The sequence below is a fragment of the Sycon ciliatum genome, chromosome 8 (assembly GCF_964019385.1).
Source record: "Sycon ciliatum chromosome 8, ocSycCili1.1, whole genome shotgun sequence".
In the NCBI taxonomy this organism is placed as follows: domain Eukaryota; kingdom Metazoa; phylum Porifera; class Calcarea; order Leucosolenida; family Sycettidae; genus Sycon; species Sycon ciliatum.
In genome coordinates this window covers 18110983-18129040 of record NC_088650.1, presented here as the reverse complement: position 1 = coordinate 18129040, position 18058 = coordinate 18110983, and the positions used below count along the sequence as shown (strand labels likewise).

Here is an 18058-nt window from a genome sequence, read left to right as displayed (position 1 = left end):
GAACACCTACATGCAGCACATTGTACTTCAAAAGGTGTTGTGAGAGGACAAGGAGCTACCGTGTCATCCCCAATAAATGTACATTCTCGCTCCACATACACCGACATAACGACATGGACCCAGACAACAGAGACAGGAGCACACAGAGTGAGGGTAGTAGGCCGCAGCCAGATGTGAACCGGAATGCAGAAGAAAACTAGGAGCAACAAGAGGGGGACAGACCCAGGAGTATGGAATTAGCACATTCATCTAATAAGCCAGGACAAGCACCACTTGGGACCGTCAGATTAATTTCTCTGGACCGAGCCAGCCGGGAAAAAACCCTCGCGCCGACGGACGCACGAATGAGGGAAAAAACCGGGTGTATAACCCCAAGCGGCAATCTGGCAGCATAAAAACAGGCACAACATATCTACAGCCAAGAAAGAAATGGAAGAAGATGGGCAGACATGAAGGGTGGGAGGGTGGGGACACTGGTGAGACACAAAAAACTGACTGAAGGAGTCAGGCAAAAAGAACGGCAACAAAAAGCGAAAACATCAGATTCCATATTCGCAAGACAAATAATTTTGTTGCGCGAGAAATCATTTCTCGCCTCACTCGCTCCGCTCGGCCGGCGAGAAATAAAACGTCCTTTTATTTTTTTCAAAGGTGGTCAGACCTGTACTACTATAGGAGACTGTACTAGTATTGGAGACGTGTACTTTTATTATTTCTGGAAAGATTGATTGCCTGGGTTGGGTGGTAAACAACTCGTGATAATGATACTGTAAAGCTGTAAATACATGTACATGCAACCATGGTAAGAATCAGTGTACAGAGACTCAAAGATGATAAACGGGTAAGAAAAGAAAAACGAAGTAAGGTACCTGTACCCCAGTAATGCCCATCACATCATTTCGGCATGTACATGTGGCATTAGAGACGTGTTCTTTTATATTTTTGATCCACACTCAACATGTACTACAATTGGAGACGTGTACGTTTAATGGGGAAAATACGGTATTAAAGTAAGTACATGTACATGTATGCTCACCAGGGAGAGGCGTGAAGCGAACCATGCAGGTACCTATACAGCGGAGCACTTGTTGGTGTGACTGACACGCCTTTCCTATCCATGGTCAACGTGCTTACACAGCATACCCATTTTTAAAGTGTTTTTTATCCACACATGTACATGTACATGCATGTTGAGGGCAGGCTACCTCCCTTCTGGCAGCCCGTGAGGGAGATCTCCATACCACTAATTGAACTTGGCAGGTCTGATGCACACTGCACATGCACAGCAGGATCACTGTATGTTCTCACCCAGCGTCGTTATTCCAGTGCGTATGTGCCACTACTAAAAAAGTGCTGCTCAATGAAATCCAATCGCGTGGGTCGAGTTTGCGCCGTGCACCATTTCGCAGCCCAGTGTTCGCTGGTCTAGGGCTGCACAATGCCTGGGACATGCTTGAGTCCGACCGACTCGATCGGATCTCATTGAGCAGTACTACTGTCCACGATCGACTGTGAAATAATTGCAGTGTGACTGAGTCTTTCCCCCAATTATTGGTGGCATTTTGTCAGAAAGAAATTGTCCGTGAAAAAGTGCAAAATTGGTGTGAAATTGATAATTATTCTTACATGACGGTGCAAAGCTTGTCGAAGGCTCCCTTGTTTAGCCAGTGCATGTACATGCATTCAAGGAGAGGGTTGGAAGCCTAGCGGACCTCGACAGGACTGGCCCAGGCAGTTCCATTCATGCGCTTGAACAGCGGGAAGTTGTCCAGTGGTGCGTCAATCGTCCGGCTCGCCCCGCCGTCATAGACAATACTGGTGAAATAGTGCTGCCACTTACTACCGGACGGGAAGTAGACCGTGCGGTTTCTCGCCTGGTATGTATACACCGGCGCGGCCATCAAGCTCGAGCCGAACATGTACTGATCCTCAACCGCCCAAGTGTGCGGGTCGCCGGGAAAGTCGTACCAGAGCGGCCTCTGTACGGGCAAGCCGGTCGTGTTCACCTGCTGCATGGCGTCCAGGACGTAGGACTTCCACTGCGCGCGCATCTCTATGACCTTGACCACCAGCGCGTAGCTCTGGTTGCTCAGCAGCCACGGCTCGGTCGAGCGTGCGCCGTGCTGCCGGAACAGCGGGCACGTGGCGCCGAACTGGAACCAGCGCACGATCAGCTCATTGAACTGCGGGTCGTTCGGGTTGCCGCCGCTGTAGCCGCCGATGTCGGTCGTCCACCACGCGATGCCGGACAGCTGGATGTTGAGGCCGGCGCGGATGGAGCGCTCCAGCGAGCCAAAGTTGGATTGCGTGTCGCCGCTCCACACGGCGCCTCCGTAGCGCTGCTGCCCAGCCCAGCCGGAGCGGAGCAGCATGATGGGTGGCTGGGCCTGCGACACCTGGCCGTCGTGTATGGTGCGCGAGTGGTAGAACGGGAACATCATCCCGACCTGCTCGGATGGACCGGCCTTGTAGTGCGCTCCGTCCGGCACGCCGTGGATGTTCTCCGGCTCGGACGCATCCAGCCAGAACACGTGAATGCCGTACTTAAGATAGCCGGCCTGCAGGCGACTCCACACATACTCTCTGGAAGCCGACTGTGTCGGATCATAGAGATAACATGGTCCGCCGCAATTAGGGTCCGGCCAGAAAAGTTCTCCGCCGTCCGAGCCCTTCTGTACGCCATAGCCGGATGCGTTGATCGTCGGGAAGCTCGAGCTCTTGGTCATGCTGAACGGCCAAACTGAAACCATGATGCGCATGCCAAACTTTGTCTGTATGGTGTCGGCCATCGATTGCGGGTCGGGCCATGCTGCTGGGTCAAACGACCAGTCTCCCATAGTCTTCCAGTGGTGATAATCGATCACGATAACATCGACCGGGATTGCCCGCTCGTGGAATATGGTGGCAGCGGCGAGGAGATCCTTCTGGCTGGAGTATCTGTTCTTGCTGTGCCAGTAGCCTGCCGCCCACTCTGGCAACACAGGCGAATGGCCGGTGGCGTCCACGTAGCGGGCATTGATGTCGGCGTTGCACGCCATTCCGCTCGACCCTGCCGCTGCCACGGTAACGAACATGTCCAGCTGGAGCGCGGCGATTGCTGTCCACGTCGTCGTGTTGCCTTCGAACGACACGCTCCCGTAGCCGGGCATGTTCCACAGCAGGCCATAATCGAGGCACGGTCCCATGGTGGCTGCCTCCGCCCTATCTCTTGTCTGCTCTGTTTCCTGCGCTGATGACTCGGTGGGCGTATAACCAAGAATGAAGGGCAGACAGACCTCACCACCGTGACTGTGCCCGTATTCAAGGCACTGCTCAAAGTCGTAGTTGAGGCCTTTCTGGTTCAAATGTCCGTTCTGATGCTCCCCGAAGCCGAATATCATCTCCTTCTCGCTCGAAGCGAAGGTCTGTACGACACTGGTCGCGCCGCCCGCGCCAGGGCTCAGCTTGCGCGAAGTTTCCCGCAGGACCACTTTGTTATCAGAGAGACGAGTGAAGGTCAGTAGGCCATCACTGGATACGTCAGCCTTCAGGTTGCCATTGATAACCGATCCAAGTTGGTTAGCGTTGTCGCTGCCGCCGCCAGGGCGGTGGTCACACTCCAGCTGTTGGCCCATGTACGCGGGGGCTGGAATGATTGCTCCGGGCAGATCATCACGCACCGCAGAGCTACTGCCTAGCGGCAGGCGAATTCGCATGGAGTTTTCTCGCCACGCGCGGACATCCAGGGTCGCTGCCAGGTCATTCTCAAGGGCGAACTGGCAACAGCAGCACAAGCGAGCGACTAGCAGCAAAATGGGAACGCGGCTCGCCCACCACCGAGTCATCGTGGAATCTGCAATCAGCAGTTGGTGAAGATTGATGAGGTAGGTCACGGATGCAGTAGTGTAGGTGCTAACGCTAGGGCCTTCTTGTCGTTCGTCACCAAGTTCCAAATTTCCGAACTGGAAACTAAGTTACTTGAATTGTATTTCCTGCCAAGCTCATTGCTAGCTGGACAGCATGTATTTTTTTGCCAAAAACGTGTAGATCTACTATGTACTAACTACATCATGATCGTATAACCATATTCATTATTGTGTTGTACTGGAGATTCCCTTCGCAGTAACTGCACATTGCAACTGTCATGTGTAGCAACTAGTACATGACCCCATGGGGTCATGTACTCTTGGGAGTAGGGTGCAGCCATCATGGCCGGACCAAGTATTTAGCTATTTCGAACAAAGTTAGTTGACCCACCACACAAAACGGGGCTTTTCGTCAACAATCATTCCAGGAAAAGTACCGGAATCCCATTTGGCCCGACCAACTGAAACTCCGATGCCACAGCTCTGTGCGTGGCCGTGGTGGAACTCATTTCCCCGGCCCGAGCAATACTGTGTGGAAAAGTGCTTCATAAAAATGAACGCAAAAACACGTGCACATATGGCATGTAGCAAGAGTAGTACGATACACAGCCCCCAGTGTACTCTTGCCACATGCTAGGGTCCATAATGCAACTAATTACTTATGGCCTATTGTAGTACAGTACTGCCGAGCGCCGAAGAATGACCACGGGCCGCAGTAGAATTTCATCGAGCACAGCATGCCAATGTACAGTATCATGGTGACTCAACTGCACGTAGACTTTACTACATGAAAATAAGAACAGTCTACTACTAGTAAGCTAGGACTGGGGGCTGACCCCCTCCCCCCCCCCCCCCCTTCGGTGACCGGCAGTACTGTATTGACTATTGATAACACCCAGTTCTGGATACATCATAGGGTCAGCTACAACATTTATTATTATTTTGCTTGTTCGCGTTGGCATCAACCTGCATAAAGCAGGTATATAGCCTTCGCTTAAGCTGCCATAAAAAAGAAAGCTCATCCTAAGCGAGAGGGCTAGAGGGAAATATAACGATAACGAGATACAGAATACAAAGAAATCCAATGAGTTCAACGTACAATTCAAAACAAGAAAGAAAGGAAAGAAAAACAGAGCCGAATCTACCGATTGATCCATCAATCGACAAAGGGGACTAATCCGTTAGTGTTGCAAAGTAGAAGCTGATTATAGTTGCAGATCTCCAGGCCAGGGCCAGCATATTGCCGATTCTGGATAGGTCTCCGCAGCATTTGATGTGGTAATTATCACCCTGCCGCAGGCATTGGTGGGAGATCTGCGCCAAGCCAATGCCGGATTGCTCGGGAACTTAGACGCTCTGCAGAGCCTGCGAGCCATTGCCCATGACCGACCCGCATGGCGAGATCTATGCATGAAGATCTGTGCATCGTGATATTCCGACAGGTCCTGAAACAGTCAAACTCAGGAAATAGCACTATTATTATCACTCAGGCTGCAATATTCAATGACATAATTAAAGGGGAAGTTAAGGCAAAAATTAAAATTTCACCAGTTGTAGTCTTCGGGGTGCTGAGTCGAATGGTCCTGGTCCGAGAAAGTTGAGACGCTCCCTTCCTACTTGAATCCCAATCGAACTCGCGCACTTCCACCGAAACTGGGTGACTGCGCCCTACTAGATGGGGATTTGTATGCAAAATGTCACTAAAAGCGCCGTTTCGTTCTTATAAAAGCACGGATGACCGCGATTGGCCCATATGTTGTAGTCTTTTGGACGCTGAGTCGACTGGTTTTGGTCCGAAAAGGCTGCGATGCAGCGTTCCTCCTTTATTCCCAATCGAACATGGCTGAACAAGCGGTCACGTGGTCCTGGGTGCCCAAATCACCTGGTCACCACGCCAGTAGGCGAGAACTTTCACACCAAGGTTCAACTCGAGTAACAGGACTGCACCCAAAAAAGGTCAAACAGGCTAGTAAGTTGTACCCTGCAGGCACGGTGACCAGCTGACTGGTGTACGCAGGAGCACGTGACCACTTGTTCAACCATGTTCGATTGGGAATAAAGGAGGAACGCTGCATCGCAGCCTTTTCGGACCAAAACCAGTCGACCCAGCGTCCAAAAGACTACAACATATGGGCCAATCGCGGTCATCCGTGCTTTTATAAGAACGAAATGGCGCTTTTAGTGACATTTTGCATACAAATCCCCATCTAGTAGGGCGCAGTCACCCAGTTTCGGTGGAAGTGCGCGAGTTCGATTGGGATTCAAGTAGGAAGGGAGCGTCTCAGCTTTCTCGGACCAAGACCATTCGACTCAGCACCCCGAAGACTACAACTGGTGAAATTTTAATTTTTGCCTTAACTTCCCCTTTAAGGACATATTCATAAATGACATATCTTCAATACCCATGAGCTACATTGTATATGATAATTATATCATTGTATCATCGTTCTAGCTCAATTTCTTTCCCCTGTCATAGTCCTGTTTATCATGTTCAGCATAAGCGAAGTTGTGGATCATGCTTGCATGGTTGACTCCAACGCGTACATGCAAGTAATAATAATAATAATTATTATCATAATTTGGAAAGGATTGGGAGAACTTCAAATTCAAAGTATCAGTCGGGGAAGCCATGGAGGCCGAATCCATGGGTTGAGCAGACTGCAGTGATTTGTCTGGCTAGACCTTGCAGGGTTTCACCCCCCCCCCCCCCCCCATCACACACACAAACACACCTGCACAGCAGTGCATTAGGATGGCGATACCAAGACTGGCAAGAGGCAAGAGTACATACAACAATGAAACCCAGTCCCGTCACTCAAGTACGCGGCGGGCGTGGCGCAGCCATAGGTAGTGACTTTACTCCCTCGCACCCAGACGCTGATTTTTTGGAAACAAGTTTCTATACTTCCGATGGGAGAATCCGACATGGCAGTGCATTTCGGCGTGGCTAGGTCAAATTGTAGAATATCGCATCGAGTGAATTGCTTTATCTGAGAGAGGAGATGTTCGTGCTCTTGAGACCTGAAGTCCCGTTTCCATACGACAAAATTTAGGAGCTCTGCGCTCAGCGCTTTTTCAGGGTATGAATTTCGGGTTGTTCTGGTCGGGTCGCAGCGTCGCGGACTATTCCATCGTCTTCAGCGTCGAAAAACTACTGGCCATGTGAAATTACAAGGCGGTGAGACGCTTTCGTCTTCCTCTACGAGCGAATTTGTTCTGCGCCAGCATACCTAAGTATGCAATTTCGTACGCGCAGTTCGAGTGACGAGGCGTGTGCACTGTACACTGTACTGCATGCACGGACTGTGCGCCAGTGTGCGGTCGTGCTCGATTCTCCCATCGCTCCCATTCATTTCTGTTTCCAGCAAAAGTCTAACTAACTTGGCGCCCTTCAAATCACTCACTGACTATCTCAAGAATGGCTGGGCCGATTCGAATAATACTTACAGATTTCCTATGTACTACGCCTGGGAGAATCGAATGAGACCAAAATCGAAGCGATCAGAGCAAGTTTTGGAAATTGGGTGTAGTCACTACCATAGCCTAGGCCTGCGAACACTGGGCTGCGAAATGATGCCCGGCGCAAACTTGAGTGACGTGACTGGACTTCATTGAGCAGCACAGTACATCTACGCGGTGGTACGAGTAGTAACAAGAGTACATAACCCCCTGGGGGTGATGTACTCTTGGTAGTAACCAGAGTGTGTAGCTGCGGGAGAATCATCCCACAGCAGAGTTTTTTTGTTTAGGTCATAGTGACCCACCTTTCCTGCATCTCTCTCACACCGGTTCACATGGTCATTTTATACCGCATCACCAAGGTATTGTCTGTTGCGCATTGCTGCTTGCCGTACAAAAGGTGAAGCACGGAAGCGAATTTCCAGTATCACCTTTAAAAATATGGTGATTTAGCACTGAACCTACGGTATCATCGGTATGACGGGTTTTCTATGATACATGATGACCTTAACAAGCAAAACACTTCGTCGTGGGATCGGCTTTATGTGGCATAGCTATAGATACGGAGCTGCACACTTTGGTGGATATTGTACTCCTAGCTTGGTGATACATGTACATGTAGCATTTTTACAGGATAATGCAGCCATTAGTACAGGTCGTGAATCTAGCGATGCTCAGCTCTACATTACGGGATCGCGACACGAGGAATCTTGGGAACACTCCCGCGAAGCCGTAGACGCTATTAAACCCAGATGCCTGTTCTCTACATTTCACTAAGAGGAGAACCTCCCAATTATCATTCCTAGTTCAAAGTAGACTTCTGACCATAGGATAATCTGTCCCTTTGGGAAAACGCGGCCAATAATTCAAAATTCCACAGCAAATTCCGCGGGGAAAAGGGGGGTTTTCTGCGGCATTTTCTGTGGTAAAATCAAAAATCTGCGGCACTTTCTGCAAGTTTTCACCCTCCTTGTAGAGGATATGACAACTATTTGCATGAAGGAGCACTTTTCACACTATCCTTTGCAGTCACAAAGTGACATGAGAGTGAAGAATTTTGGAGATCCTGCACTCACCCACACTAGCAAGAGCATAATGTGCTTCAACAGATCGCGAAGTAGTTTTTCTGCTGCTTTCTGAGTAGTAATTTTACTAATTTACCCTGAAAAATTCAAATTCCGCGGGCAAAAGTGTAGATTCCGTGATTTCCGCGGATTATAGCAATTTCTGCGAAATTTGCCGCGACCGCGGAATCGCGTTTTTCCAAGGGGACAGGATAATTGGCGAGTAGGGGACACGCCACCTCCAGGGTTACTGACAGTTTCAAGCCCCCCCCCCTATGGATATACCTTCCGGCAAGCAGAAGACACACTGTAAAAAATATGTTCAGCAGTTCTTGCAGTAAGAAGCCCCCGGCCCCCAGTATTGTTTGTCCCCTGGTAGCCTAATCGGTAGGGCACTGTCCCGGAAAGACGGGGTGCCGTTTTTGAATGCCGCCTGTGGGTCCTCCTTTTGCAACATTGTTGCTTTGATGGCAGCTGTAGTCGGCATGAAAGTTCAAACACTCAAAACATCACCAACCCCGGCAATGCACATTCTTAGAAAATGCAAGACCGCAGGACCAAGGCAAGCACACAGACTCTCACATGCACACAATAGTCCAACAGAGCACTGGCACATCGGATGCACCAGTGCAATGCGACAACGCGACTTTGCCAAAAGGAGTAAAGGAAATGCTGCTGTTGACACAAGACAGCATCAAGTATAAGTCAAAGATCAAAGCTGATATCCTAGCTGCTACCATCTCCTCACAACGCAGCATAGCTGCAATAGCGCTGCAAATTATTCTGAACAGCAAAAGTGCATCACCTGGGACACTAGACTAGCCATAATGATGATCGTTGAAAGAAGAACAGTAAAAAGAAGAAGAAAAGAATCGACCAGCCTACAATGTACACTAAAATACCATTCTTGCGATGCTCTTTGAATAAAAAAATCAAAAATGCGAGCTGCTTACATATGCACCAGAGTGGCATCGGTGGCAACACCGCAGTTGTTGTCCTTGCGGCTCATCAACACGTATCCATCGTTTCCCCAGTGAGTCGACCAGGAGTTCTTGACGATCCAATAGTCCTCATTGTCGAGGGTGCCGAAGCCGACGGCCAAGACAGCATGGTCCAACTGCATTGACTTGTTACCACACTTGGGTTCATAGTACACACCCTGCGAATAGAAGCCAAACGACTGATGAGATGCATCGATGTTGACAGCAACTGGCTGCTCAAGCAGAGCCAGGATCAAGTCGCTCTCGTTGGACGGCTTGGTATGGTGGTAGGAACTGATGTAGACGCGACGCGTGGGCGACTTGCACCTCCCATCAGCCATCAAGTAAGGTCCATAGGCTTCAGCCAGGGCAATACCGGACTTGTTCAGCATCCAATTGAAGGCACGGAACTGCTCACCACCGTCGCACGCATTGTTGCCCTCTCCCCACGTACAATCCATCAGGTTCTGCTGGCTGAGCAACACCTGCTTGTTTTCCTTCAGGAAGTATGCACCCTCGATGACACCAGTGGTACTGAACGACCAGCATGACCCGCAGATGGCTTGGTCCTTCACCGGAGTGACAGCGCCGTAGATTCTCCAGTCATACGCTTTGGGAATGGAAGCGACAGTGTTCACTGCTTGGAATGGCTTCGACCCAGGAGGTGAGATACTCTCAGCACTGCGCTTCAGGCCACGCATCACCTTGCGCTCAACTGGCGTCAAGTCAGCAAGGTGGTTCAGTTTCAAACGGAAGGACAACTTGCGACGGTTCATTGACTCGACGTAGTGATGGTTGGCACGATAGATGCGAGAGCGTTCAAAGTGCTCCTTGTCGCTGGTGTACACTTTGCCATGCTTGGCCTTGAAATCGCCGAACGACTCGTCGATCTCGTCAGTCTCAGGCTCGACCATGCTGTGCACACGGCTGAAAACGCTCGGTGAATGGCTGAGGCCGGGGCCCGGGAACCCAGTGCAGTCTTCGATTCTACTATGGGGATTGAACGTATCCACTGGGAATTCCTTACCCTGATAGCTCGTGAAGGATGTGTAGTTCACGATGTACTCGTCATAGTGAGAGCCAAACAATGTGTTGAAGCCCAGATAGTGGAAGAGAATGGGTACAAACTCGCCGTTCGTTGACAGGGTGGTGAAACGATACGTGTTCGTCTTCATGCCCTGCGTGAATGTGTATTCGAACAGATCGTAGATTCGGCCAGTTTCATGAAACTCACTGCGCAAGAATTTAAAGTTCTCCGGGTGGCGAGGTAACAGAGGTTGAAAGTGTGTGGGTGAGTCGGCAGTCCCGTTCGATTGGAAGCATCTGCGCTTGTTCAGATATTGCTCTGTAGTCTCGTACACGATTTTAGCAATGATTCCATGCGACCCTGAGTCTCCCAACTGGTATACAATATCCAAGCCATCGTACACGCTCACCACACTCTTATCGCCAGCAGCATCAACATAGGCCGTGAACGGCTCTGAGATCTCTGCATACGGAAGCTGGATGGTTCCACTTACTGAGTATCGGGATGGGGGTGTCGGGATCTTTTGTCCATTGGCCATGGCGACGAAGGCCCCCAGGCAAAGAATGGAGGCACAAGTCCACATCGCGAATCTTCAAACCGACGAAATGCTAAAACAAGATAAGCTAGTAAAGAAGGTCAAGGGCTGAGGCTCGTGAGCGACAAAGCAGCACCTCTCTCTTCAGACCTGACAAATCTGCTTTCGCACTTCTTGCAAGCCCTACTTTCTTCTAATTCTTGGCCTTTGGCTTTGCACGTGCGCGACAGGGAAAGCTGGCAAGGAACTGACTAGCCCGTGCGTACTATCAAGAGTGTTTATCTACTCTTGGTACTATGATGTACTCACTGTACTGACTTTGAACCAGGGAGTAGTACAATAGTCCTTTAATATGCACATTGTACAGATGTACGAAGTTCTGTACTATGGCCGTAGGTGTGTACATACCCGGTTGGGTGTTCATTGTGTGCTATACATGCGCGTTTGACCCATTTAGCCTCACAATTCATGGCAAACGATCACTTTTCAAGCCTTCTTCACTTTGGGATTGAACTAACGACTAGCTAGATCTCTGCCGGAAAAAGATTTCGTATGAAATGCCTTCATGGCCCATTTCATATTGGAAATAGCAGTAAACACAATAGGGTCCTGCACATTCAACACCCAACCGGGTCTACGGGATTCTACAAGATTATACGGGATTTCGTGCATCTGTACAATGTGCATAAGGCCTATACCGGTAGGTATTGTACTACTCCCTGCTTTGAACTGACGCTGCATGCGGCCACATTTTTGTAGCTGGGCGCCATCTGCAGAGTGCAGAGTGCAATGCCTGGGTCCGGACTGGGGGCGTACATACGACCACGAAAGGATGAGATGGTGGGGCGCCGGGCGCTCTGGCGGTACTTTACGGTAATAGAGAGGTTTCGCTTCACGTTGTTCTGCACTACACCGTGAAATTTCACGTCGGTGTGGCAAATTTTGGCGTCGAAACTCCCGTTCATGACGTGAGCTGAGGTCAACTCACGTTCGACGTGAACGCGAGTTTTTGCAAATTTAGCCTTGCTATCAGGTTGGGATTATTGACTCGATTTGTCGATTTTGCCTAAACTAGCTATAAATAATATTTGTGCGACTTTGGCCTCACCAAAAATCACTTTTTTCACTTTTTGAAGTTTTCGCTCCCAGTTTTCGCTCCTGTCGTCAGCGACACGACGTGCTTCACAAGCAACGTGAAACGAAAGCTCTTTCTGAGCTCGCGTCGACGCAAAAAATTGACGTTCACGTCAGAGCACAAATCACGCGACCTCTCTAATATAGTATTACCGCGTACGGTAAATTCATGTTCGAATGATTTATGATGTAACCAAGAGTACGGTTTGCGAAATGATGTACTATTGATGTAACTCGTACACATTATTGTACTCATTATGACATACCGTTTGGAGTTTGGCCCGGTAAACCGCGGAGTTTCAAACACAACTCACAAAGGTAAGTGGGAACAAGCTGTTCTCTAGTTTTCTCGTCATACGCGCGCAGGCGCGCGGGAGATATGGCGTATGTCACCATGGCGATGAAATCGAACTGGCCTGGTAGCTGGACTCGTACTTGGAAAGTTGGAGTTGAATTCATGAATGTGACTTTTCTCTGTGGCCTCGTGGTCGCGCTTCTTCCCCTGTCAGTGTGAAAGTGTTGAAAAACTGGAGTAGTAGAGATGTGGGCTTCTGTGGCTGTTCTCTGCCTGGCCATGGCCGCGGCCAATAGCCAGGAGATCCCAAAGGCTCCTTCCATGTACTATGCGTCTGGCACAATCAGCTTGCCTTATGCCGAAATCGTGGAACCATACGAGGCTTACATTGATGGTGTAGGCGATCGCAGTAGAATTGACACCTACGGCGGTCTGGCATCTCAGTACCAGCTGGGACATGCTCCTGGCCCCTATGGATCTATCTCGAAGGTTGTATACGAGACTACCGAGACTGTTGTTAACAAACGCGCCTGTTTGCAAGTGAACGGAAGCGCCGGTGGTCCAGTCCACTTCCAGCCTGTGTTGCCCCGCAACCTGGACCAGTTTGTGTTCACAGGAGAAGTTCAGGCTGGTGAGCGATTCTGCACCAAGACTGGTCTCGCCAGTTCTGCCTGCAATGTGTTCACGTATGAGGCCAGCCAGCTGGGCAGGACCAACACATACACCCTGTACCTGCGCCAGACCACGGACTTCCAGCCAGTGGCTTTCCACTATCTGGGATTCAACCGTCTGTTCGGATCCCATTACGATGAGTACGTTGTGACGTACGAGCGGTTCGTCAGCCATAACAGCACCTCATTCCCTGGCAAGGTGTTTGTTCCCGAAGCTCTCGTTGCCCCGTGCACCGGCTTCCCAGACAACAGTGCTAGTGTCACAAGACCCACCGGTGTATTCAGCCGTCTTCACACCATGGATGAGCCGGATGTGGACGAAATCGAGAAGTCGTTCAGTGACTTCAAGGCCAAGCACGGCAAGGTGTACACCAGCGACAAGGAGCACTTTGAACGCTCTCGCATCTACCGCGCCAACCATCACTACGTCGAGTCAATGAACCGTCGCAAGTTGACTTATCGCATGAAGCTGAACCATCTCGCTGACTTGACATCAGGTGAGCGCAGGATGATGCGTGGTCGCAAGCGTAGCGCTGAGAGCATCTCTCCCCCCGGTGCACAGGTGTTCAAGCCAGCTAACGCTAACGTTCAGATTCCGGAAGCCCACGACTGGAGAATCGCCGGTGCCGTCACGCCGGTGAAGGACCAGGCCATCTGTGGATCATGCTGGTCATTCAGTACGACTGGTGCTATCGAGAGTGCGTACTTCCTCAAGTATGGCAAGCAGGTCTTGCTCAGCCAGCAGAACCTGATGGACTGCAGCTGGGGATACGGCAACAATGCTTGTGACGGTGGCCTGCAGTACGAAGCTTACGAGTGGATTGTGAAGCACGCTGGCATTGCGACGGCGGAGAGCTACGGTCCATACTTGATGCAGGACGGCAAGTGCCACAAAGTCCGGACGCCTCTCGTCACCATCAAGTCCTACGCCCACACCGCGCCGTCCAACGTAAGCGACGCGATCTTGGCTCTGCTTCAGCAGCCGCTTGCCGTCAGCATCGATGCGTCTCATCAGTCGTTTGGCTTCTATTCCCACGGTGTGTACTACGAGCCAGAGTGTGGTAACCAACCAATGGACTTGGACCATGCTGTCTTGGCCGTCGGCTTCGGCACCTTGGGAGGTGAGGACTACTGGATCGTCAAGAACTCCTGGTCGACCCACTGGGGAAATGATGGCTTCGTGTTGATGAGCCGCAAGGACAACAACTGCGGTGTTGCCACTGATGCCACTCTGGTGCATTTGTAAACTATAGATATTTTATTTTTACATGTTCGGATTATCTGGCATGTTTGCATTTGCAACACGCTGTCTTTGCTTTTTGCGGCGTAGTAGAGCCATAGCAGCGGGCAGAGGAAATTTGTGTCGCACCCTTTTGGTGTTTGTGGACAATGGTGCTCTTTTTTATCGCTGTTTACCACATGTGCGGGAGTTACTTTTTTCTTTCTTAACATAACTGCTGATACATAATCAAGGTTCAAAGCAATTTTGGTCTCGATGGATATGTAGCATCGGCGCTCCCGTACTGGCGTGCCTGTATATGCCGTATCAAGAGTACATAACCCCGGGGTTATGTACTCTTGGCCGTATGTATGATAGTGCGTAACTCTGTCAGTGTGTGTGTGCGTGCGCGTGCATGTAGTCATATCTGTATGGGTTAGTAGTAAGCTCCTCGTCCAGTCTAGACAGTCATGAGATGATCAACACTTCACGACTCGAGGCACTCCGCTAGTCACGCCAAGTCATTGTCTGTCATAGACTCGCACATGCACAAGTACAGTGAAACCTGTCTAAGACGACCGCTCAAGGGACATTCAAAGTGCGGTCTCCGTTACCAGGCAGTTTCCGTATCCAGGGTCATTTGATGGGAAAAAGCATCCCTTCCCCTCCTTCCTGGTCTCACTGGTCTTCTGCCAGTTCTGGGACCGGTGGTCGTCTTATCCGAGTGGTCACCTTGACAGATTTTACTGTACCAAGCCACTTGAAGCATGCTGTACTCCAACACTACAATCTACAGTCATCATGTACGAGTGTGTATGTCCACTTAGTATAAGATTATTCGCGAGCTCAGATTCCACTCGGTGCTGTGCAGAGAGGGAGCAGACATGCAAACGCTGGGCCACAAGAAGGGTGCAAGGCGCTGACTTATGCGATCAGATTCCATCGACTATGCCGCGTGATTGCAATAGGCATGCCAAGAAAAGGTGGTACAGGTGGAATCCTGATAATTCGAATATGGCTTAATTCGAACATACCGGTACCGTTTAATTAGAAGTTTTTCCAGGACCGATTTCTATCAATACGATTCCCACTTGAATTTTTCTGATAATTCGAACCTCGAACTGGATATGTCCGGTTCATTAGAAGTCCCACAGATTCCACTTACATAGAAATGTGTGGGATTTGTGCTGATAATTCGAAGTTAGCAAAGTGTAATTCGAAGTTCACTGTATATTGTACTGGTCAGTTCAGTTTGCATGAGCAGGCTGTGCCGGTCGGTTCAGTACCCATGAAATCTGTGTCTAACTCTGCGTGACCATGAGAGCATTTTGACATACAGGTAATAAAAAGCACTTCCTCTGTCCTCCTATTGTTTGAACCAGCTCTTGGACAGCCTGGAACCTCTCTGTTTTACATACCGGTAATATTATTGTGCTATTGGTTCATGTTTGGACAATTAGAAGTTTTTTCCTGGCATTTTGAGGTTCGAATTATGAGGATTCCACTTGTAGTGCCTATTATCCCCAAGGCCACACAAACAAGTTGCTTTGCTCAAACAAGGCCCATGATACGCATTCGAACAGAAAGCAAGGTAATGTGAGTAGAAAAACAGGAGAGGATTATCGATGCGATACTCCAAACTTACGGCGCATTTAGAAACGCGAGCTGTCAACTCAGCTTGCGCACATACAATGCAAATTAGAAGCAAGAAGCTGGTTATATCGAAAACATTGCCGCCAAATACTAGCAACTCAAACTGGTATAGGAGAAATGGAATGATGAAGTTGAGCAGTCTACAGCTTGGCGAAAGATGGGTCAGTCGCCACACCGCAGTTGTTGTCCTTGCGGCTCATCAGAATGAAGCCAACGTTTCCCCAGTGCACGGACCAGGAGTTCTTGACGATCCAGTAGTCCTCACCGTCCAGGGTGCCATAACCCACCGCCAAGACTGCGTGGTCCAGGTCATCGGGCTGGTCGCCACACTTAGGCTCATAGTACACACCGCTGGAGTAGAAGCCAAATGAGTCATGAGATGCGTCAATGTTCACCGCGATTGGCTGCTCAAGCAGAGCCATCAACAGGTCAGTTTGGTTGAACGGCTTAGTATGGACATATCCAGTGATTGTAGTGCCCACCGTGGCATTGCTGAAGTGACACTTGCCGTCTTGCATCAAGTATGGGCCGTAGCTTTCCGCTGTAGCGATTCCACCATGCTTGATGATCCAGTCGTAGGCACGGAACTGCTCACCACCGTCACAAGCATTGTTGCCTTCACCCCACGTGCAATCCATCATATTCTGTTGGCTGAGTAGAATAGGCTTGCCATGCTTGAGGAAATATGCGCCCTCAATGACACCGGTGGTACTGAATGACCAGCATGATCCGCAGATGGCTTGGTCCTTCACCGGGGTGACAGCGCCGAAGATTCTCCAGTCGTGAGTCTCCGGAATAGTCACACTGGCATCGGCTGGCTGGAATTCCTGTGCACCGGGTGGAGAGATACTCTCAGCGCTGCGCTTCAGGCCACGCATCATCTTGCGCTCAACCGGAGTCAAGTCAGCGAGGTGGTTCAGCTTCATGCGATAAGTCAACTTGCGACGGTTCATTGACTCGACGTAGTGATGGTTGGCACGGTAGATGCGAGAGCGTTCAAAGTGCTCCTTGTCGCTGGAGTACTTCTTGCCATGTGTGTCCTTGAATTCCTTGAACGAGGACTCAATTTCGTCATTTTCGTGCTCAGCCATTCTGTGCAGGCGGTTGAAAATGCTGCATGGCTGCGTGACACCTGGGCCGGGGTATCCAGTGCATTCCTTGACCTCTGGTTCAAATGTTCCCTCGGGGAATTCCCCTACAATGGCGAATTTTGTGTAAGTGACGAGATATTCGTCGTAGTGGGATCCAAACAGCTCATCGTAGCCAATGAAATGGAAAGAGATTGGGATGGCGTGGATGCCCTCAGTCAACACGGTGAACGTGTACTTGTTTGTCTTCATACCGTTCGTAAATTCATAGCGGAACATGTCACAAGATTCGATACCGCCAATGCCGCACGATTCTGTACGCATATACTCGTACTTTTCAGGATTTCCTGGAAAAACTGATTGTAGATGAACAGCTCCATCGGAGGTACCGTTCGTTTGAAAGCAAGCGCGTTTGTTCAGGACCTTCTCCGTAGTTTCGTACACCACCTTCAGCATCGTACCATAATCTCCAGATTTCCCCAGCTGGAATACTGACGCTAGGCCTCCATACGTGTCCATTCTGCTTCTATCATTCTGGCCATCCACGAATGCCTCGTATGGCTCAACAATCTCTGCATAGGGCAGCTCGATCGTGCCTGCTGCGATGTAATTGGTCGGAAACGTTGGAATCTCCTTAGCGTTGACGGCCACAGCGGCCAAAGCCGCAGTGAGCAGAACTACAAACATTCTGGAACGTTATCGAGAACTCCACTCGTACAAACCGACCAGCACAGTAGCTATCGACTCCTAAAAAAACCTTTCTGGATGCGCTAAACCCAAGATTTTATGAGCACTCGACTCCGCATGTAGAAAAAAATTGTACCAGCACGCTGACCTTGCTAGCTGTGCTGCTGCCACATCGCTGGATCGGTCGGTAGATCTAGACTACGGTGCATGCGCATGCATGGAGAAGACAAGTCCGTCGTGTTTTGCTTGAGCGGTTTATTTTTTTGTCGTTTGTGCATATGTGGCATGCAGGTACCCTGATCACATGATGGATTTCATGGTTTCACGTGACGATGGCGGTAAAAAGAGTCGACAGTCTAGATCATAGTCATAGATGAGCATCGATTTCCAGACAGAAAAAT

General features: G+C 49.9%; 4 protein-coding genes across 4 annotated transcripts; 1 reads left to right on the top strand and 3 right to left on the bottom strand.

Annotated features, from left to right (window-relative positions):
• Positions 1-148: 148 nt before the first annotated feature.
• Positions 149-3984, bottom strand: LOC135823978 (uncharacterized family 31 glucosidase ORF2-like). Its single transcript, XM_065336858.1, has one exon. The coding sequence runs from the start codon at positions 3822-3824 to the stop codon at positions 1704-1706; it is 2121 nt and encodes a 706-aa protein (XP_065192930.1). The 5' UTR covers positions 3825-3984; the 3' UTR covers positions 149-1703.
• Positions 3985-9029: 5045 nt separating this feature from the next.
• LOC135823977 (digestive cysteine proteinase 2-like) lies at positions 9030-11151 on the bottom strand. The gene has a single exon (XM_065336857.1). It carries the CDS (start codon positions 10956-10958, stop codon positions 9318-9320), a length of 1641 nt encoding a protein of 546 aa, XP_065192929.1. The 5' UTR covers positions 10959-11151; the 3' UTR covers positions 9030-9317.
• A 1363-nt stretch (positions 11152-12514) lies between these two features.
• Positions 12515-14495, top strand: LOC135823976 (digestive cysteine proteinase 2-like). The gene has a single exon (XM_065336855.1). The coding sequence runs from the start codon at positions 12586-12588 to the stop codon at positions 14254-14256; it is 1671 nt and encodes a 556-aa protein (XP_065192927.1). The 5' UTR covers positions 12515-12585; the 3' UTR covers positions 14257-14495.
• Positions 14496-15785: 1290 nt separating this feature from the next.
• On the bottom strand, positions 15786-17748 carry LOC135823975 (digestive cysteine proteinase 1-like). The gene has a single exon (XM_065336854.1). It carries the CDS (start codon positions 17655-17657, stop codon positions 16023-16025), a length of 1635 nt encoding a protein of 544 aa, XP_065192926.1. The 5' UTR covers positions 17658-17748; the 3' UTR covers positions 15786-16022.
• Between the last annotated feature and the right edge of the window lie 310 nt (positions 17749-18058).